Source organism: Lichenostomus cassidix, chromosome Z (genome assembly GCF_008360975.1).
Source record: "Lichenostomus cassidix isolate B80296 chromosome Z, HeHo_3.0, whole genome shotgun sequence".
In the NCBI taxonomy this organism is placed as follows: domain Eukaryota; kingdom Metazoa; phylum Chordata; class Aves; order Passeriformes; family Meliphagidae; genus Lichenostomus; species Lichenostomus cassidix.
Genome location: NC_139511.1, coordinates 36,791,130 through 36,814,348, shown reverse-complemented (window position 1 = coordinate 36,814,348; position 23,219 = coordinate 36,791,130). Strand labels below are relative to the sequence as shown.

At 40.0% G+C, this 23,219-nt stretch overlaps 1 protein-coding gene across 5 annotated transcripts in view; it reads left to right on the top strand.

Annotated features, from left to right (window-relative positions):
* The window catches only part of AOPEP (aminopeptidase O (putative)), a 191,480-nt gene extending 168,784 nt beyond the window's left edge, over nucleotides 1–22,696 (top strand). For all 5 annotated transcript variants that reach the window (XM_085043637.1, XM_085043636.1, XM_085043633.1 and 2 more), the window contains 3 exons: nucleotides 16,119–16,205; nucleotides 18,823–18,967; nucleotides 21,884–22,696. In XM_085043637.1, the coding sequence (XP_084899763.1) occupies nucleotides 16,119–16,205; nucleotides 18,823–18,963 (228 nt within the window). In that variant the 3' untranslated portion in view covers nucleotides 18,964–18,967; nucleotides 21,884–22,696. The remainder of the gene's footprint in view (nucleotides 1–16,118; nucleotides 16,206–18,822; nucleotides 18,968–21,883) is intronic.
* The last annotated feature ends 523 nt before the right edge of the window (nucleotides 22,697–23,219 follow it).

Genomic DNA, 23,219 nt, shown 5'->3' with positions numbered 1-23,219 from the left:
CACATCTGAATACCAGAGAAATGTCAGTAGTTCTATTATGGGAAGAGGAATTAATAGGGAGATAGATCAAAGCAATAGCTGTGTTGTTGCTGCTTCATGCCTGTGAATTGTGAGCACTAGACCACAAGCTTCAGTTTCTCAGGTTTTTCCTTTCGCTTCACTTTCATTCTCTCTTTCTTCCTTGCAGTGTTACGTAAAAGTATGCAAACCATCTGTCAGGACTTTTTCTTGAGAAAACTCCACAAACTCACAAAATTATGACCTCTATTAAATGAACATAATCTCCATTTTATTTTACAAGATGAAACCAAGGGCTTAGCAGACAAATCACTTAGAAGTGGAGCTAAGATAACAAACATTACCATTAACATTTTACCAGTCATCAGACACCAGACACCTACAGTCCTTTAAAGGGAACTAGCTCCCATGGCCTGACATACCTGAGGAAAAGGCTATTTTTGCCTCTTTCTCATGTATGTGCACAGGGGATTTGTGTTGTCGTGACCCAGGGACAAAGAGTCTGAGCCTGTTCTTTCCTGAATTTAATTTGTGAAGACACAAATCACTTACAGTGATCCTGTTGTGTTACTGGAGTTCAAATGATCTCAGTAACAAAACATCAGAAGTGGATCATTAAAAATAAAAGCATAAAAACTTGTAGTTAGGCCAATAAAAAGAAGAAAACTGTCAGTGTTGGAGGGTTTGTTCCAGGATTTTTGGAAGTGAGGTTATCAGCTGTGTTTCCAGCAGCAGAAAGTTAAGAATTAAACTTATTTTCGTATTTTTGAAAAGTTGTGTTTAAATTCACATTAATTTTCCAGTAGGGATTAGCAATTATATGGCCAACAGTATGTGAGAGGGGTACACAAAGGAGAGTGGTTTTTGTATTTCAACAAAGTTTGGTCTTAAAATTTGTGCATAAAATTTTGTCTGCGTACTTGGGAATAAGAAGATTATTACTGGAGGTCCTTCTGGCCTGCACAAGTACAGCATAGGAAGTCCTGGTTCATTTTTCTTAAAGCTTTTCTGTCTGTATTGCTGAAGCATGTTTTGACTTTCAAGTTGATCATGCTTGCTGTAGTAAAGCATTGCACACCCAGTAGCATCTGCACTGGCCCGCAGCAAAATGCAGGTCTGTCCTCAGCCAGTGAAGCTGCCAACAGTAATATTTGGTACTCCTGACCACTCATTACTACATGCATGTCCAGACTTAACAACCTAAGGATCGCATCTTGCTTGAGAAAGGAGAGGAGAGTTTGCAGCAGGTTATCTGCCTTATTTCAATTCCTTTGTATCAGTTAGGGGAAGAGAGAGGTGAGAGTCAGCCTTTGCCTGGAATGTGAAGGTTGATCTATCTTCAAGTGATTTCATCAACTCAGTGTAGTTCCTATCCTTTCTCAAATCATGTCTCAATGCAGATATGTAGGCATAGTGTCTGTCTCCCTTTTAAGACAGATAGTGATTTGAATGCTTCTGCTAACAAACAAATTAAAAATAAATCATAAGTTAAGTAACATGTTTCTGATTCATAATGTATAACTTCCAAGCCACAAGAGCCAGAAGTGCTGATGGCTTAATCACATTTAGACTGGTCTGCCCTTAGTCTTGGATGCCAAGAAAAACTTGTAGGGCATCTGCCAAATTGCAGAATTTTTGACTCCCTCCTGCTTTTTGTAGTCTGCTTCTACAACAAGTCATTATTTCATTTTCTGTTTACTCTTCAAACCTTTCAACATCTGAGAGGACACAAAACTACAGGTACGTTTTCAAAATACTAAATTCAATGATCTGAGCTATTTGAATTGAGCATATCCAAGAGATCTTTGAAAGATTGTTTTGAAAGCCACGAAGGTTTCAAAGTTTACAGCCATTTTTCCATCTTCTCTCTGTGCCTTGAGCTCTGTGGCTCAGACAACTAGTGTCAAATGAGGGGGAGGCAATTACATGGAAGAATTATTATATCCTCAGTTTTGTCTTCCTGTTCCCCACTATCTTGTTGTGCTGCTTCCCACTACATAACAAAATAACTCATAGACAGGCTACATCTCCATGACATACCACATCCTGCATCCAAGAGAAGCATTATAGAGGCTGGCTGCATTTTCAACATGACAAAGTCCAGCTGGACGTTCAGCTGGCTGAGGAGAAATGGGATATGTTATAAGGCAGCAGCTACAGTTGCCATCAGACAGCATAGTAGGATAATAGAATTTAAAGTGTGTCTGGGGTTGTTTTTGTTTTGTTTCTTTCCAAACTGGCTGTTCTATGCAGCTGTTTCATTTATTCAATATCTAATGTCTGGCAGAATGTGGGGAATTAGTCTACATGGAAAGTTTTGGGTGACTAGTGTTTTTTAAAATCTACCTAACGTTGATGACATCTCTTCTAATATGACAGTGCAATCTTACCTCATTTGAATAGGCTATTGAGAACTTTCATATAAATAAAATGGAGTCAGTTACAAAAGACAACACTGTGGGATCTGAGTTAACACTCAATGAATATCTTAGCTAGAAGAGCCCTCTCATTATTCCCATTATTTCTGTTCTTTATTTGGTCAGAGAAAGGCCTGTAACATGCGGGCACACAAGGTCACAGAATGGCTGAGTTGCCTGCAGCATAGTGAAGAAGGTGACAGAAAAAAGATCACATAGCCATAGGAGAAGGACAGTGGGTGCGACACTTTCAGTCCTATTTAATACTTGACAATATTTCTCCAAATGTGTTTTACTTGTCAGTGAATTATCTAAAATGTGATCATAAAAAATGCAGAATGTGGATGAAGCAGAAGTATTCATGGCGTATTTCCCCAGATTTTTTCACTGTAGAGTTAGCTTTCCATTCTATCCTCCAGTAGGTATCACTTTTTTTATAAAATGACTTGCCTACCCAGCATATGGGCAGTTGCTTTGCTGGTTTTCCTTGTCTCAGCAAGTTGACTGAAATGCTCTTCACTTACATAATGCTTTCCCTGTATTCGGGATCATAATGTGGTATATTTTGGGGAGAGAAGAGAAAGTAGAACTCTTTCTGCAGTAAATGTGAGTAAAATGAGTTAAGATCATAATATCATCAGTCATGTGGGTGGCATAAAGCCATTCTCACACAAGTACTTCATTGTGCATGAGGTCTGCCTGTGAGACCAAGGCTATAAAGTGGTGGCATCTTATTTCACTGACAGAAATGCAGCCACGCTAATACAAACCATATAAGGTGCTTGGCATCCTAGTAGTGGTGAGAATTGTTTTAGGACAAAATAACTTTGATTCATTGATCTTTCCTAGCCTGTGAAAGCTGGCAGATGTGGAAGTACAAATGAATTCTTGTTACTTTTCATCTGATGGTAACTGCATTAAGCTGAGTGAATTCTGGGGCTGCATAATTCAGCTGTCCTGCCCATTGTGGACAGACATTGTTTGAAGGGACACTTATGGAACAGAGCTCTGTAGACTACCCTGTAAAAGTGATTGGAAAAGGGAACTGCTTGGGAAAGGTCAGTTCACACTTGCAGAAGGCACTTGGTGAGCTTTCCTTTCAGCACAGCTACTGGGCCAGTCCTTCCTTGGGACAGGGACTTAGAAGCAGTCTCCAGCTTTTGAAAACAATTAATGATGTGTTGCAAATACCTCTGCAGATGCCTTCTTGACTGTACTGTGTAGCAACAGGTAGGCATATTTCAGATAGTGGTGTTGCAACCAAAGAAGAACTGTGGCCATTTTCCTTAGTTAATGTCATTGTTGGTGTGAAACACCACTTCAGTAGATAAAAAAGGTGACAGCTTAAGTTGATAACCATATTACAGGGCATTACTTTCTAGTGAATACAGTAATTTGGGCTTTTTCTGCAAAAGTAAAAATTGTTTCTGTAATTATTTAATACTTAAACATACAGTTTATTGTTCAGTTTCAATTCAAGTCAGGAGGAGATGCATAATTTTGCATAAGATAATATGTTTTGCAGGACTTACAAATCTGCTGTGAAAATTTACCAGGGGTGCAAAACAAATTTCACTTGCCTTTTCCTTTCTGAATGTTTTATTCAGAGCATTATTGTGCCACTAGATATAGGTAAGGTTACATTGAATAGTTTTTTATTTGCAATTGAATTGTGCATCAATATTTAAGAATAAGGAACCTAGAAAAGGCTCAGTAGGTGAGTCAGCCTGCAAGCCAGGCTTGTTTGTGGAATAAATCATATCTGAGATTTGTATACCCAACCATTACTGAGGCAGTACCTTCATTAAATGGAAAAGAAAGAAGAAATGTACGTTTTCACATAGCGAAATCTCTTTACTATTATCAGTGTGATGGCTTTCACTCACATCCTCACAAAACTACTATTTTTTTCCCTTCTCTTCTCATACTTCCCTATGCAAATGCTAGCAAGGAATTTATCTGCGACAGGGAAAGCATTCCCTGTTTTCACTAGAAAAAGGACTAATTTAGGAGACTATATTGTGGACTATCCTCATTGCTGATAAATGGGTTGATTGAAGCAGCAGCCACTTGCAAAAGATCCTCTGTGATCTTGGTAAGTTTTGAGTCTTCACTGTGTTTCATGTTCTTGTTCATGATGAATCTAAATGCAGATTGCAGGCTCTTTGTCATAGATGGTATTGATATTGATGCTAGTTAAGATAGTTTTTCGAAAGGTGCATATGCAGGAATTGAATCTTTTTCCCAATGAAAAGAACTTTGGAAAGGGTAGCTTCTAGGAATGTGGCACTTGTTTCCCAAAGATGAGGTCCAAAATCCAGTGCAAGGGTAAAAAAATTGGAAAAGGATGAAGGCAAAATGCTTCCAGTAACAGCAGTGGGAGTTGTCCCATGAGACTCACTCTGGCTCATGTGCCCATCGTGACTGAGTGGATGTGTTGGGATGAATTTGTAAGACTGGCTGAAGGATAATCTCAAGTAGCTATAATTTAGGCTTGTTTTGTTTCTACATGCAAAGTAGGGGGTCTTTTCCAGCCACTAGAGAAGAGCAGAAAATCCCTCCATCAGCAATGGCTGAAGGGCATGATCAGAGCATGAGGTTTATGGAGCACTGGAAATAGCTTTGCAGCGGTCAGCACTCCTGGTCCCACACCCTTCCAGGAGCCAACAGCAACACGTTTGCTCCAAGTGATCTCAGTGGCTGCTGGGTGACATTAACAGGACTTTTTGTGCCCTGACTGCTGCCATTATTGGTGCTGTTCGGTTATCACCCCTAACTTTTCTAACTGGTTTTGAAATTCATTTCCTCTCTACCTGGCAGCCCAGCTACTTAGCAAAACTTGGAAAGCAGGGGAGCTAATGGCAAGAGGGAACCAAGTATGTAATTGGGTTGGTTTGGCATTTTTTACTGCTTATCCAAAGAATCCATGGAGAAAGGGATTGGAGCTAATTTTATGTCCTAGCGTCCAGCGAGGAGAATGAAGTTGTGGAGTCCTCTGGGCTTCTGAACTCAATCCCAAAAGTGTTTTGAATTGGGTGCAATTGCTTTTTATAAAATTTTACAGAGTATTTCTGTGTAGGGCAATACAAACCACCTGGCTTTGTCATGAAATTTAAAAGGTTACTCTGTTTGCATACATATGATAGCACTGGCATAGTGGCCATGATGCCAAGGTGCTTGTAGTTTTTAAAATACAAACAAAAGCCCCTAACTATCAGCAGCAGGGATGTTCTTTTGAGGTTTGTTTTTTTGGAGAATTTTGCTTGGTTTTGGTCTTTAATTCTGAAAAAAAATCTGAAAATATTTTTAATTTAAAATAAGCTTTTTTTGAGACTTCATCCAAATATCTCATCTAATACTTCTCATTCCTGTTTAAAGGCTGACTGCAGATGCAGGGTATGCCTGAATAGGACCACAGTACTGGAAAAAATCTACTATGCCTTGTGGGGTCTAAATAGTTCAAAAAGCAGGTCAATTCAAAACTGCTGGTTCTGATGTCGTTACCTTAGCCACACAGATGTGGTTCCACCACTGAGTCACTGACTTAATAGCATATGGCTAAAGTCTGCTGTCCTACTTTCAACTCTTGTGCCACTTGGAGTTGCAGTGTCCTGAAGAGGAATTCTGTCATGTTCCACATGGTGTAAGTGTTGCCCTAAGCAACAGTTGTCACTGTATTTTTGCAGCAGAGAATAAAAGAGGAGGAGAAGATGACTAAAAAAATGTAAAATGTGGAGAAAAAAATCTAAATGTTCTCATTGCAGGAATGAGCATATTTCTTCTGAGTTTATAAAACCAATGTATTTTTAAGAATTAAAAGAATTCTTAAGAATTTTTGCTGGATGTTGAAGAAGGGAGACTGAGTATGAGAGTGATGCAAAAGGTCTTTGTCTTTGGAGTCAAAGTCTTATATTAAATTGTTTTGAAAGTTGGAAGCTAGGTTTTAAACAATGTAAAATTGGAAGGATGTGAGCATGGGCTGAGTACACTGGCTGTGACCTAAGCTGTGGAAAAAACAGGCAGCCACATTGTTCATTGCTTGGAATTGGAGTCTTATTTTTATACGGAGTTCCAGATTCTGTCTATGACAGTAATGTTGCCTGGAAATGACACATGTTTTGACCACAGTCACTGTGGGAGACCAAAGATAAAAGGAAAACACTTCTTTTGCCTCTAGTTACAAGAGAGATGAGATACAAGTTAGAGGGATGGAGAGAAAGGCATAAGCAAATGGGATAGCGTACTGTTGCCTTGATACTTGCAGCAGCCTTTCCTTTTGCTGAACAGGAGATACAATTTAATAATTGGTAACAGACAGTTGGTATGCTTGGTCTCAGACTCTTCAGAGTTGAATTTCTGCATCAGATGTGTATGCTTATGTGCTTTTTCCCACTATAACATTTGGGTTTATAGGCCCAGAATGCTTTTATGTGCATATATAAATAATTTGTGTTGAAATATATATGCAGATGCTATATGGGTAAAAATTGTAAGCAGACTCTATCTGGAGATGGCCAGAAGAGACAGTGGTAATGGGATGTATTTGAATTCCTTGCTATGGTGATATGAAAAAAGCTTTTTCTGATTCCAGGGATACTGTTAGGACAGGACAAATGTAAGAGCTTCAAACTGAAAGAAGATATATTGAAATCAGTAATTAAGAAGAAATTCTTTGCCCTGAGGGTGGTGAGACACTGGCACAGATTGCCCAGAGAAGCTGTAGATGCCCCATGCCATGTTCAAGGCCAGGTTGGATGGAGCTCTGAGCAACCTCGTCTAGTGAAATGTGTCCCTGACAATGGTGGGAGGGTTGGAAGTAGGTGATCTTTAAGGTCTCTTCCAACCCAACCCATTATATGTCTCTATCATAATCTAACCATTATTGTGGATAGGTGTTTCAGTAGGGTGTCAGGGGGAATGTTGATGGGGCTGTCTGTATGTGAGATGCGAAGCAGTTGTGTTGATGCATTTTGGCTAAAGTGTCCATTAGGATGTATACACATGCCAAAGCCAGGTTTACCTTCCTGAAGGCATGAGGTTTGTCCCTGCAGTACTTCTCTGATGTTGGTTGTACCTCAGGCTGGTACCTGGTCTTCCTTCCCCTCCTTCTGAGGTGCAGGATCTCCTGGCGCCCCAGCACCCCCTCCTTATTCACCCTCAGAATGTGTCTTCACACATGCAACCATCCTCACCAGAGCACCCTGCTGGGGAAGGAAGAAGTGAGAATGGAGAGCAGGCAAGGTGGCACAAGCATTGCCTCTGTCACCAGCCAGAAGGCAGCCTTGCTCCTGAGAGCTGGCAGCACCACAGCAAAGCAAAGCTCAGCACACATCCCCAGTGAAACTGTTAAAAAGGCAGATGGTGGCATCTTTTCTGCCATCTTCATCTTGCTGCAAGCTGTGAATGGTACTGGTGCTCCAGAATGCTGAGCAGGCAATACTGAAAATGCAGGGCAAAGGGGAAGCATTTGGTTCCAATATAAGTAGTGTATTTATGTTTTTAATTCAGGCTTATTTTTTAAAACCTTTGTTTTCCAAATTAAGTGAGTCCACATGCTGCGTTAAACATTTCCTTACCTTACATGCGTTATGATGTAGGAACTGCTCTCCCCAGCATGGAGACAGTGGCAAGGCAAATGTGCTTTTGGGGAGAAAAGCCTTGAGGGACCACTGGAATGTGGTCTCCCAGGCAGTGCTGTTGAAGCTCTCACACTACCTTGGTGCTGGTGGCCTTTTCTCATCTAACTGTTTGCTAGGGCATTGCCCTGTCTTCAGTTTGTTGGTCTGTTGTGGAACTGGAGACCAGATCCTGTTTTGTATCCTTTGCCTTTAAGACAGGGTAAGGAGAGGCGGGCTGAACAGCATTGAAATTACAGAATTAGGCATCCCAACCAAGCCTCTTATTCACAGTGACGGCTTTGACATCAGAAGAGAGACGCAGCCAGTGCCACCTTTGAAAAGAGATTAGACATGGCTTCTTAGTCTCTTGCCTTTTCTGACTTCTTTTGGAAGTTTTTTTTCTACCAACACAGCTGTCATTGATCACAGATGGGGCCCACAATGGGAGAAGAGTGTCTGGTCTGTAACTGGGAGCTCTCTGATTGTGAGCCTGAGGTGGGGAAAAAGGGCATTTTTCTTCTCCAAACAAGTCCTCAGCGTTTGCTTCCTTGCCAAGAGTGAATCCTGTCCTTTGGTTGCTATGCCTTTCTGATCATGCAGAGCAGCAAGGATGCCTGCTGCTCTGCCTGGGCTTTCTGAAGCAGTATGTTCTGTGATTCCCAGCTTCTGTTTGCTTATGTAGAAAAAAGAACCTTGGTGCTGGCTGTGGGAAAGGTACGTGTTTTATTTGCAGGTGGAAGTGGAGTCATGATTACAGCCTTTGGAAGATGATTAGGCTGCTCTTTGAGCAAGGCGGTGGTACTGTATAAACTTTTAAACTTTGTGTGATGTAGAACTGGGCAAATGCTAAAACAGGAGCATGTGGTGGAGGGAAGGAGAAAGGACAAGAAGGAAATACCTGCCCCTAAATCCTGTCTATAAATGTGAGAAGGTTCAAGCAGGCACCTGTTGCTGCTTGAGGCTTGCACAGCTGTGGGAGCATGCTGCCTGACCTGCAAGCACACTTGCACAGGTACAGGTTCAAATGCTGCCAGCTGTCCCACAGTCTGCCATTGACCAAACAACAGAATTTGCCTTTCAAAACATTGTTTGTACCACACCATTCTCTTCTGTTACTCAATCGAGGAAGTTGCTGCATGAGCTGTACCCACAGCTCTTCATCAGTGCTGTTGAGTGGAGGAAGGAGAGATGGAGCTTGCATGTCCTTCTTCCCAGTTGCCAGCACCTGTCATAGTGTGCAATTGCTTGATCTATGCAGAAATACGAATCAGAAGGAGAAAAATTAATTAAGGAAGTAGAATATTACTACCAAAGTTACCAGAATCTGAAGTCTGGTATTCTGCTAAAATTAGTTTTTAGGTAACTATTTAATGGCCAATTCATACTCCAGGTTTTAAATTATTTTAGACCACTACATAGTCCTCCTCAAAATGACAATTACCTCCTGACAAAGTTTTGATTATCCAGCCCATTACTGGCTTAGGGTTTCCTGAATGACCATTTTGCTGTGTTGTTAGTGGGCTGAGATACTCATGCTATGATGCACAGCAGGAAAGGAGGTTATCCAAGGTGGCAGGAATGGCCACAATCTGCCTGTACAACCTGGGGCTGCCTATACCATCAGTGATGTTGAACACAAAGCATGGTGGAGCTCTGTGAGCTCAGTCTGCCTCAGGTCCAGCTACTGAACAGCACTTCATTCTAGTACTCAAAAAAAAAAAAAATACAGCATGAGTAAGGCTACCAAATTTTTTAAATTTGAAGTGCTATCATCATTTTGGCCGTAGCTCTGGAAAGTTAAAGGTTTTGTACTGAGGCAGAGCACTGCACTGTGAGAAACATCAGCCAAACCTTGACACCATGAGGGTTTCAGGAATAAAGGTTTCCTTAAAGATTGCTGCTGCTGTGGTGCTGATCTGCCCCTCGGTTTCTTGGCCCTGCAGTACTGTCAGAGCAAGCACTACAAGAGCTGAGAGAAAAACTTGGGCTATGAAAGGTCCAGTTTTTGGTCTAAAATACAACTAATTTAAGCTAATAGCTCCTTTACTCAGTCTCCTGACAAACCTTTGGCAGACAGAATAATCACAATTACAGAATCCTGGTAAAAATGATGAATACATTCTGTTTGAATCTGGTAGGTTTTTTGCTATTGAGTACACTCTTTCAGATTGCCAAACCAATGCTCTGTCAACACAGTTGTAACACAAACAGCTGTTTCATTGCTCCTGGTGAGCTGCTTCAGCATCCTCACTTGGGCAAGTTTCAATGAAATCAAATTCACATTCTAAACTATGTGTTTACTGTGGCATAAAAGATAGGAGTGCCCATTTGGAATTCAGACTATACAGTATGAAAAAACACTCGTGTATTAAAGAATAACTATTTCAGCTAAGAAAGATGGGGGGGAAGTCATTAAATGCACTGTAAAATTAGAAATTCTTAAATTGTAATTCTTCCATGCTAAACAACTGGAAAACCTGTTTTTTAGCTCAGATATTGTCCTGCAACATTTGTTCCTTAATTATGTAGGCAAATGATCTAATATTAGAATCCAATTTATCTGTAGATAGGAAGAGACTGGCAATAACTGCTTTCAGATGGAACAGAGCAGCATTCCAGTGCTCTGGAATGCTTCCTTATTGTTAATAAAATTTAATCTGTAGTAGCACAGCTTGGTTCTTTGGAAAATATTCTCTGTATTTTTTCCTCTGTGAACTAGACTGGAGTCTGACCTCTGAAACTCTTTGATTAACATTTAAGAGTCAATTTGTTCAAATGATATTTTCAGTAGGGTCTGAACCTGTGTTTTGTAAAGATCACATATGCCTCATACCTTTAATAAAGGTTCCATTTTGTTGGACAATAGCTCTTACTCTATTTCAAATGATCTCATTTTCTAAGATCTTTAACTATGTTGCTTTTGTTCAGTGATTTAGATTTGTTGTTTCATGGCGCCTTTTAAATTGGATCCAGCTATTAGCAAAATGTACTCATTTTCCCTGAAGTTCGTCTCCCATTCTGCAGATCAAAGGCTTAGTAAAGTCTAAGTTTTTTTCTCCCTTTAATAAAGGCATGGTTTAAATTACTTGTTTTTTAAATCTTATTGGTAGACCTCAGAAGTAAAATACTGGCTTTTTGCTTGCATGCATGTGATTGAGAACATGAGCAAGATATTACATTGTACCATATAAAGCTTTCTATAAGGATGTTTGTTTTAGGCTTGTATGATTGTCCAGGGGGGAATTCTGCCCCTCTGCTCTGCTCTGATAGACCCCACCTGGAACACTGCATCCAGCTCTGGGGTCCCAGCACAGGAAGGACATGGACCTGTTGGAGTGAGTCCAGAGGAGGCCACAAAGTTTTTAGAGGGGTGGAGCAATCTGAGAGTTGGATTTAATTATCCTTAATTAATTCCTAAGGGTTCCTTCCAACTCAGCTGTGATTCTGTGATTCCTTTGAGGAACTGCTGAAGAATTGGGATTGTTCAGCCTAGAGAAAATAAGGCTTTGGAGCGACCTAATTGCAGCTATCCTGCTCCTGAAGGGAGCCTACAAGAAAGATGGAGAGGAGCTATTTCCAAGAGCATGTCGTGACAGGACAAGGAGGGATGGTTTGAGACTGGAAGAGAGTCACCTCAGATTAGATATTAGGAAAAAGTTCTTTACTCTGAAAGTGGTGAGGCACAGGAACAGGTTGCCTGGAGAAGTTCTGGATGCCCCATCCCTGGAAGTTGTCCCATGCAAGACCAAGGTTGAATGAGGCTTTGAGCAGCCTATTCTAGTGGAAGGTGTCCCTGCTATGGCAGGAGAGTTGAAACTACATGATCTTTGAAGTCCCTTTCAACACATTCCATTCTGGGATTCTATGATTCTGTGATTGTGTGGGGCAGGGGAGAATAACATGAATTAGGCAAAATAATTTATCACCTGAGTCAGAAAACATTAGTATATCTTTAATTTAAGACATGTTCAAAATAGCTTAAAAATATTTTTATCAGGGGTGTATGTCACTGGAAGCTTTTCTTTTGAGAGTCAAGCCACGTATCTGGTACCTTACATGGCTGTAGTCTTACCAGCTTCAAGCACGATTTCCCAAAAGGTCTTGGCCAAGGTTGCTAAAACAAAGGGACTGTCTTAGAGCTAGATAATTACAATATTTTATATAAGTTTTTTTCCTCCTTAAATAATTTCATGCAGCAGCTTGCATTATCTGAAAACAGACCAAGCAAAGTTTTGGTGTCTCGGTGTATTCCACTGAGTTGACAAAATGCAGGTAATGTTTGAGTTACAAACAATACTGGCAATTACAAACAATACTGGCAATAGTGTGTATTCTTCTCAAAAATTACATTAAAATATATTATGAGACCCCTGGAATTTGTTGTATAAACTGTTGCTCCTAAATTCCACAAGGAATCTGAGGTTCCAGCAGGCCACCATCACTCCTCTGCCCCACCTCTCCCCATCCTTCAGAGTGCCGGCCATCAGTCCTGGGCTCGGGAGGCCGGCTCTCAGCCTGGTATCACAGAGGTATCTATATTCTGAGAAAATAAATTGCATGTCCAACTTTGGCATGTGTGTCCTTGCAGCTGCCAAACTAGTAAGAGAGAGTGTGTGTGGGTGGGTGAGCAGTTAAAGGTGTTGCTTCAGATCCAGCAAAGTCCTGTGTGCTTTCTGCCAGCAATAACAGGATGGATTGCTGTAAATTACTTTTCAGGTTTAGTTTATATTGTTTATGGTGTAAGCAGCCAAGACAACATATGGTGTGCATCTCTGAACTGTAGACGAGCGCAGAGAAATGTGCAGAGAGAAAACTGTGAGAGGACTAATGAATTCTTATTTTTGCCACTGAGTATTTGCTCCTGGGAGGAAAAGAGCCAAGAAGAGCATACACAGGATGCGGTATGGTTAGCTCAGTCCTACCACAAGCTACTTGGTTTTCAAAATTTCCTTTTGAGACTGTTTTGTTAAAAGTGCCTGTTCACATGACTCATTCATTAGTCTGTGAAGCTGTGGGGCCCATTTTGCTCTTGCCGCTCTAAGCATTGGATGAGATGCTGGGAACTGATTTTTTTTTTCCACCCTACTCTTATGTGACTAAAATTCTTAGGTTTGTGGAATCAGCCTAGGGCTATGGAGGATCATAGAAAAATTGCTTCTTTATAGTGCATGTGTCTGAAAAACTGTTTTAGCTGCAGTTTGAGCAATACAACCGTCTACACACCATATGGCATTGGGGGCAGGAATGTAACCAATATGTTTCAGTCCACATTGTGCAGAGCCCCTCCTGCCCCTCTTGCTCTGAGAGCCAGCCTTGGTTTCTGTGCTCTGTTTTCTGGGGCCTCATACGAGTCACAGGAGAGCCAGCAGGGGTGACTGAGCTGATGCTTTCACAGGTCCTTCAGCAGCCATTGGTTCCCCTGCAGTTTGCTCTGCCACGGGAACATTTGGGGCTTTTGGAAGACAGGAGGCAAATGTGTAATCTGAGGATAACAGGCATGCTGCTATTGCCCCAGCTGGCAAAGTGCCAGTATTTCAGATCTGGGAATGTGCCAGGATTTGTACTCACCCTGGGAAAAAGAAGGGAAAAAGAAGGGGAAAAGGCAAAAGAGAGAAAGAAAAGTGTGTGCTGTCTCAGATCTCACTCAACAAATAAATATTTTTCTTTTTAACTATGTGAATAGATGTTAGTTGCCAAGGACAGAAACCCTGTGGAGGAAGGAACAGTCAAGGGTGCAGGCACAGTCGAGTTCTGTGTTACACAGAACATTAGTACGTGAGGAAGTAAGACCACATGAACACCTTCACTTCTGTGCTCCCTAAGCCTCGTCCTTACGTCTTATCAAGAGTACTCAAAAATGTGCTCCCTAAAGTCTTGTGACTCCCCCTTTAGATCAGTATTTTAATAATCTCATGGGAAATAACCAGCTCCACCAGGGGGTATGAAGAGAGCCTCATCCCAGAATACTTTATAATCTGCTGTTGAAATATTCTCACTGAAGGGACAGTTTGAGATCTTGCACAGCCACAGAAGCTGGATTGGATTGCTTAACTCCTGGGTAAGTGCTGTAACTGCTGAATCATGAGATGCAGAAGAACAGTGATCACAGGAGGGGACCACAGTCCCTTTCTCACCCTTATGTTTCTCATCGTTGCTATGACAGTACATAAGGAATTCTGTTTGGGCTTTTTTTTATTTGTTTGTTATATAGGGAAGAATGCACGAAGTAAAGTGCATCTACAGTCTTTTAAATGTGTATATATTCTGTTTGGTTAACTCACCTTACAGATAGGGGAGGTGTATGGTTAAATTTTGAGCCTGGGTAGTTTCATCTAGGCAAGGAGCTGCTCGGTGCTTTGAGAAACACCCCATGACAAAGTTGGATTACCCGGGAAGATTTACTGGAGAAACATTTAGTATCTCCAGGGAGAAACAGCAGCAGCTGGTAGGGTTTTGAAGGTCTACATTAAGAATATGGGCATCTACAGCAAAGTGCATTCAATCTTGAAAAGCTATTTCCTTTGTAAATTCAGTTCTGGTTCCACTAGCAGGAATTCTAACAGCTGCTATTTTGTCAGCAAAAAGCTGCAAGGGACAGCAATTATCCCCTATCATGCACAGCACTGTAGCTATTCATTATCTTACATGCAGTGGGTGCAAAATCCACCCAACCCCAAAACCTTGCAGCTTTTTATTTTCACAAGGTGTGTTCAAACTATTCTGTATAAGGGGTCAGCTGTCAAGAGGTATCAAGCACACAGGACCTGTGGGCATTTATCACTTGTTAATTATGCAAATAGGATTAACATGATATAAATTTGGCAGGGACTAGGATGAAAAGGAAATTATTTTCAAAACCTTATTTCCAAAAGCAACAGTACATATAAGTGTGTGTTTTCCCCCTTCTTCCCTTTCTGTCTTCCGTTCTCAGTGTTATCACTACATCTGTCATTCAGAAAAAGGTTCATACTCAGTTACTTGATATAAGCACAATTTGGACTCAGTTTTGAAAACTAATAGAACTGCTAAGATTTTACTCTTACTGTGAAAGGTGATTTTCATTAGGTGTTCTGTCTTTTGAAAGATGGTAAAAGAAAAGGCTGAAACAGAAGGATTGGGAGTTATTCCACTTAACTGTTTTCCTTTACTATGAGTGCTGAACTGCTAATGGAATATAAAATGTTAGGCTGATCACTGCCTACAGTCAGGCAAGCCTTGCTGGAGAGTGAGTTGACACGCCACAAGAGTCGCTAAGAACAAAGTCAGAAATGTAAAGACAACAACACAAAGACCAACACGTAATCCATGTTCATACTATTTAAATAAAAACTTTTTTTCAGTTGTAATTTGGTTGAAAACTTTGTTGCAGTGTGTCAATAACTGTTTTTGTCAATGTGTATTGGTAAAACAGCATGACAGCTTTTTAAATGCAGACAAATTTTAAATGCTTTACAACATGCTTAAAATCTGTTACTAGCAAAACTGATTAATTTAGCTGAAAGCTCCCTGTTTCATGGGTTGATATCTAACTTTCATCCTTTTGGCATGGATTTAATACTGGTACAGAATTGCATTTAAATCTTTTGTCCCTTGTATGATATACTTGCATAGGGGAAATTATCGAATATATCTTGTGACTTTTCCAGACCTTTGCAGTGGTAATGCCTCCCCCCACACCTCCCTTTTAACAATATGAAAGAAATAACATCTAGCCTAACCTAAAAGAAAGAAAGTCCAGACTGGAAACAGTGGCAGTGAAGATGCACACAAGATGATGCTGTGTGCCTGTATCTGGGTTAGATTACTAGCACAGAATCAGGAGTTTGTCTTTGGGTTTCCAAAGCCCAGGCTGAGGTTCACAGAGTGCTAGCTCCTCTGCCCAGCTGTCTGACTTGCCAGGCTGCTGGGGGAAAAACGCCAACCTGCCAAAAAATCCAAACCCAACAAAGACAGCAAAGCCTAACTGGTACTGATATGTTATCAACACTCACACAGATAAAATACAGTTTCTTTTTCTTTTTCCTTTTTCTTTTCTTTAAACCTAGTTTTATTTTTCTTCCCAAAGGTTCGTCATCGGTGGTGTGAACTTGTCATTAAACACAAATATGAGCCTGGGTATGGAGATGTTGAGAGATTCCTCAGAGAGGATCAGGTAAGTTACATTTAACTAGCATCTTGAAAACAATCAGCTTTTTAACACCCTTAGGCTGAAACAAAAAAAAAATATTTTAATATATTTTCTTGCTGCAGTTTGTCAAAAACTTGGCTGTGTATTCATTTTTTTCTTCTGTTTTCCTCTAAACATTGCAGTTTAAGGAAGCCACATAGAGTAGGGCTATTATTCTACCCCATTTAAAGATGCTAATCTTCTGTCATGTGGTGAAATAGGATAGAATTCCTCCTCTCCTTGCATTTCATGGAAGCCAGAGGTAGCAGGGGTGCTAGGAAGATACTTCTCAGCAGGTTCCTTTTGCAGGATGAGGAAGGCAAATCTGGCTGTGAATGTCAATATGTGTAGGTATGAGGTAGGTGTAATGCAGTCAGTGCTGTGGTAACTTCAGTTTTGCAGATGACAGCCCAAAGTATAGCACAACAGGGTACATCCAGGGAATGCTGGCTCTCCATGGGTAGGGACATCTTAACAGAAGATTCTGAAGGCCTTAAAAGGCTGGACATACATGATGGCCTTACTATGGCCTTTCATGTAGGCCATTGTGAACTTACAATTCTAATTATACTCTGCCTTGTTCTTTTATATTTCACTTTTATTCATTTTTATTCACTATAAAACCTGCAAAATCGAGACATTCACTGCCTAGGATGAATTTTAAATATTTAAAATGTAAGTAAAAAATAGAAAATGGTGAAGATACATCAAAATCTAGGCAAGATACTAATGTCTTTACCTTTTATGCTGACAATGAACAAAGTCATTTACAGCCAATGAGGATTTTGTGCTTTCAGGCAACAATAGAATTATTGCAGTCTGTCATGCTTTCCTCTAGATCGGAAGTATACCTCCTATTTATATCTCAGCCAATAAACAGGCCCCAGAGCTCTTGGTAAGCTCTGTATTAAAGCAAACAAAAAAAGACATAAAAGAACATTATTTCATAAGGAGTTATGGATATTCTGCATATTTGTATTTTATGACAGGATGGAGATACCTACCAGCAAAACTTGGGATTGAGGTGTTTGGGAAATCCTTGAGTTGATAAAATCATACAGAATTGCATTATATTTGGAATAGATATGCCAAGTAAAGACATTTTCTGCAGGGTAGGGAAAGAATTTTTGCAACTTTTAATGTAATCATTTCATTTACTTCAGCAGTGCATACAGCTAATGGCACAACCAGCTTCTGTTGTGATAACCAGTTAAATCAGAGCAGTTGCATGTCCTTACTGATCATATAACATGGTTTTTTAAAAGTCTGGGAAAAAATGCAAATGGACTATTTAAATCCTTTGAAGTTCTACAAAATATCAGTGTGTTCACTGCATGTTAATGTTTAGGCCTGGGGCAGAATTATTAATGCTGGGTAGAGAAGGTAATTCCTATTAGTAACAAAATTTCAACATTTTTACATTTTAAATGAGAGCAACTGGAGCCCAGCTCCAAGGCCACTTGTGTGGCTGCCAGACCCTGGTGCAGTTGCAAACCTTGCAAGTCTGAGGTTTTGGTTCTCTTGATGTCAGAGAGCATGCTTAGGGAATTAGCAAGGAGTCTGGCAGGTTTCTGCCTCTCTGAGACTTTTTTCTTTTACTTCAGTCTTTGTTAAACTTTTAATTTCCCTTCTGGTTGAAGGATTTTTATAAGGCTCACCAGCCACTGCTAGAAACTGTGAAGAATATAATGAAAAATTGTATTTTCTCAATGCTATCCAAATTTTCCCTCTCCTGCATGTGTTCAAACAATAACAGTAGAAGTCAGCATGCTAAGCTGCTAATATTTTGTCATATGTGTAATTTTCTTTTGGTAAATGCAGTTTAACATTTACTAAGTTCCTGTAATTAGCTGGAAAAAAAGTATCATCAGAAAAGAAAAGGCAGTCTCCAATATGTTTCCTGTCAAGTTAGCCGGTGCTTTGCTGGCAGTGGTTAAAGGGGCACAGATCTTCCCCCAGGAGCCCCATTGCCTCTTTTTATAGCTGCAATGTCCAGAATAAATAGTTGGGAAAAGTCTGCCTTTGTACCCAACCAGAATTTGTGCATGTTGAGCTGTATCTGAAATGTACAGGGGAGTCAAACACAGACATGATCATATTTAGTTGATGTCCAGTTACAGAATTGCCAAATGGGAATTTTAGAGTGGACTGCTTCAGTCTTTGTTCATGGATGTGTGTGTAAGCATACCAATTGGAAAGAAAATGTGTATCCTACTGAAGGAAGGAGAAGCTTTTTTCTTAAGGGACATTTGGAAAAAAAAATCAGGTAGTAGGTAAAAGAACTTGAAAAGTGGAAAGGAAAGTGGAATGAGGAATTATTTTCTTGTCATGACATAACACAGATCTCTTACATTAAAAATCTGTTTTTACACAGTCAACACAGCATATATACAGCCATCCTTTGGCTAAAGAGACACAGAGAAAATTAGCTCTTCTGTGGGGGAGAATAAGCTTTAAAGAGTACAGGGTATTTTCTGTGTTTTGGATTGTCTGTTTTGTTTTGTTTTTAATTTAAATGAATACTAGGAGGTCAATGGCAAAAAAGCCAGCTAACTAATCATTACTGGTGGTAGGATGCCTGTGTGTTATGCTCTTCTTTCAGGCTATGGGTGTGTATCTCTATGGCGAATTAATGGTGAATGAAGATGCAAAACAACAGGAACTTGCACGGAAATGCTTTGCTGCAGCACAAGAACATATGGATGCAACCTCAGCCAAAGTGGTGGCAGAGATGTTATTCTGAAGAGGTGATTTTTCATTTTAATCTTAACAGCCTGATTTTGCTTCATACAGAAAGAATGAACTCACTAAATGTGGTAAATTTTGGCATACCAACAGCTTGTGGGTACTTAAGCTGAGAAGTGACTCTTGTTACATATCTTGTTGGCTTGTTTTTTTCCTTTTTCTTAAGCCCAGCTGTGGGAGCAGTGAGTTGTATACATGTAGGCATAGCTGGAGAACATGGAGAATGGCATTGTTGTAATGGACTGTACAAGAGACAAGTCCAAATGGCCAGAGAAGGCCAGGCTCCACCTACAGTTGTTTCCCATTCTGTATTCTTAACTTTACTTAAAAAATTTCAATTGTGCAAGGGACACTTCTGTTTAATAGAGCTGCATGTTTACTTGACAGGCAGCATGGTCTTTGAAAAGAGCCTGATCCCACAGTGGAAATACGAAACTGTGGACTTGGAAGCAAATATGAATCATGTGAGAACAAGCTGATAGTTCAAATGTTTTTGTATTAAGGGTATTGAGGTTTTGAAGGTAGACAATGAGGTAAGACAAGTAGCCTTAACATGAAGGATCTAGCTCATTTATGAAATTAAAGGAGTGGAATCACCAGAGAAGAAGCAGATTTGCAAAAATATTTATGGAATAGAGATTGCCGTAGGCTATAAATTTGCCAAGATACTTTCCATTTCTCGGTCTGTTTGAGCAGTCGGAGGAAGCCTTATGGTATCTGCATATGCATGTTTAACATATAACCCATTAAGATTGGTATGAAAGTTTCTTCCAGTACAGCATACCTCAGATTTTTGATTAATCATATAAACTCATCCGACAGACTGATTGCCTTGGTTGTTCACATAACTTTAGAGTTGATTTGTGATATCAAAATTCAGTATTCTAATTTAGCAAAAACATTATAATCTAATTGGTAACAAGGAGAAGTCTTACTTTTCTTCTGTTCTAGCAGTGTTTGACAGTGAGTTCCACTTGATTTTGTGCTGTTTACTATGTTTATATGAAATACAGCCAATGACAGATACTATGAAATCAAGTTTGTTTATGAAAAGCCATGTTCATCTGTATAGACAAGAACTGTACCTGCCAAGAAAACTTTATTGGGAAAGTTTTGTCAGACTGTAGAATGCCAGGATATCACTTATTGGGTAGGGGAGCCACCTTTTAAAACAGTTAGGGCTAAAGAGCCTCTCTTGTGTACTCCCAATTACCAAGGACCCCCAGGAACTGGAGTTATGTTCAACAATGCTTAATCTGGTAGGTGTCTTCAAGTGTGTGAAGGCCAGAAACATGGAGATGCAGCTTGTTCTGGTACTGCTGTACTTGGAACTGTTTTCCTTCAGTTCCTTCAATAATAAAATCAAAATTTCTACAAGTTTCTGATGGTAAGTACCTAGCAGAGGAAAATTACGTGGTATGAAGATGTTAGCAATAGTCTAGAATTACCCGTTTGACTTTGCAGATTGAGTGGAAGTGCATGGTGACCTATAACATAAAATCTAAAGATACTGAGTACAATACTCTGTGTGACTGCACAGCTTTCTTTTAATGTTGTGGCTGTTTGGGTTCCTGGCATGATGATTTGTGACTTAAGATTAAAATCACATTGCCAGGGATTACCACGCAGCCATGACCGCAGCTGCTAGCATGAAACTCACCATTAACTGTCTGATGCATGCACAGCGTGGAATCCTCTCCATCTATCAAACAAACAAACAAAAAAAACCAAAAAAAAAAAACCCAAAAAAAAAAAAAAAGCCAAACCCACCAAAAAGAGAGGAAAGCAGCAGAGCATCGTGGAAGAACCTCCTCCGGAAACTATCTCTGCCGAGACGGAGACCTCTCTGGCCAGGTGCAGAGCTTAGCTGATTGGTGAACAGTGATTGTTTTCCTCTTTGTTCACAGTGGCTAAGTTCTGCACCTGAAGAGAAGGGAGAGGAGACTCTGCAGGGCAGAGAGCGTTTGCTGGCTGAGATACCTTGCTGCTGAATGGGCAGATTTGTGATGAATGCATGTGTCCAAGGATGATAAGGATGATTGAGGATAAGAGGCAGAGGCAACCTGGGGAGGACCAAAGAATTTTAGTTTTAGTTGAGAGTAAACTTAAACTCAAGTTCTCAGTCTGACTGCAAATGTGAGGTATTGCCTACAGTAATTTGGTTACCGTGCTTTCCTAAAGGTCAGAGGAAATAATGTTTGTGACTTTAACCTGAAATTAAACAATAAAGTTTTTGTTTTGTAGTCTTCTCTGTAATGGATGCTGTTATGATCTCTCTGCAGTTGTAGCTTAGCACTGTGTGTCGTTTGCAGGAAATGGTGGCAGCTCCAGTCGGAAACAACTTACGGCTGCTGCTGTTGTTCCAGGCTGTTGATGGACCCGTCCTCCGGTGCCTACTGAGCTGATATCAGTTCTGATTTTACACACTGGCTCAGTTCAGCAGGAACAGGAGTCGAGCCCTAGAGCAAAAAAAAGATGTACCTTTCCTAAGAGCCTTTGGGAAATGTTGCTGTTTCCTCTCAAAAATGAATCAGTACACATTATGATATCCTGGTGTTAAACAATAAATGGCCCAAGGTGGAAAAGCTACCTCAGTACTGTTAAGAGGACTGTTGGCTAATGAGAAGGTATGTGGATATGTAGCACATCACACAGATTTGCTCTGGTAACTTGCCTCCAACATTATTTTCAGAGTAACCTGCTAATAACTGACAACGTGCTTCCACCATGGATCTTCCCTGTCTTCTCCAGACTTTGTTGTGGTAGCTCTAGGAAGCTAAAGAAATCATTGTTAACTCTGTAACTACAGTTACACTCCACTGGTAACCCAAAAATTTGGAAAGCTGGGGCAATCAAGAACACACAGATATTACTTTATTGTGATAGAGTAATAACTTTAAATGCTGTTTCCATTGCAGGAAAAGATCACAGAGAAACTCTATTAATAGATCTTCTACTAAACCCTGATGGTACTAGGATTTCATTGACCCAGGACATCAAAGGAAGGATTATGTGACTGTTAAAACAATCAGCTGACAGAAATGTTTACCTTTCTGTATTTCTAGAGGCTCACTGTAACTGAGAACACAAGCACACAAAACAAACTACTCACACACACATGTGACTCTGGCTTTAGGTAATTCTTTGATACAGGAAGTTTGGGTTTTATTCTTGCTCTTTGGTATTACAATCATTCCATTTTGCAGATGCCAAAGACTCTTGATTTAAATAATTTTATTAATTTGGGCATTGTGAAAATTGTGGAAACTGTATTGTGTGTCAAAATTTAAAATTTTGTTTGTAACTTCTATGTCATATTAAAAAAACCTCAATATAAAATCAGCAGGGGCTGGGGTGGGGCTCATGAAATTAGATAGAAGCAGAAATAAACTGTAGAAAATTACTTGCTGTCATCCTGGTGTTGGGATGGGACTGAATAAAAAACAAAATTCAGCATTCTCTCTCTGTCATGTTTAGGTTAAATTTTACCAGAAATGTCAGATGTCTCATTTTCTGAAAGCATCTTTCATACCCTTGTGTTACTCCTTTTGCACAGTGATATGTCAAGTGTATCTCTGCTTTCCTGATCAGTGAAGCACTACATTTCTAGAAGACGTCTTGTTTCTTTCAGAGAGTAAGAATTTAAACCACAAAAATCTGTGAATTTATTTCCCTTGTACGCTATTGTTTTACATCAAATCCTCTTGTAAAAATAAATTATTTTTTTAAGTGTGTAGTCTTTCCATTGCACAGTGGTTAACATTAATTTACAAACTTGGGGAAAAGAAAGACTCAATTTCTGCTTTTGCAGCAGGAGAAAAGCACCTGAAAGTAATTAGTTAATGGATGTTAACAAGAAAAATAAATGTGTTAATTTTTTTTTAAAGTTTTTGTGCTCAGAATCTAAAGTAAAAGCCTGCCTCAACAGTGAATTCAGTACAAAGAGTGCTGTTCCTTTTCACCTCACTACATTTTCTGATCTCCCCCTTTCCAGGCATGCAGTGTCAAAACCTGAATTATGGGACACTCAGCGACTCCTTTCAAATGCAGCAAGAGTTAGGAAATTGTCCAAGAACATGCTGAGACACCACAATGACTTCTAATGCAGTGACACTCACAGATGTAGTTACTACAGGATCCCATTCATAAGAGAGTTACGCTTCATTTCACAGGTTTTTCTGCAAAGGCCAGCAAAGGAAACCAGCTTGCTTTTTGCTTTTTCCATTGCATAAGGAAAAAAATGCAGAGCTGGAT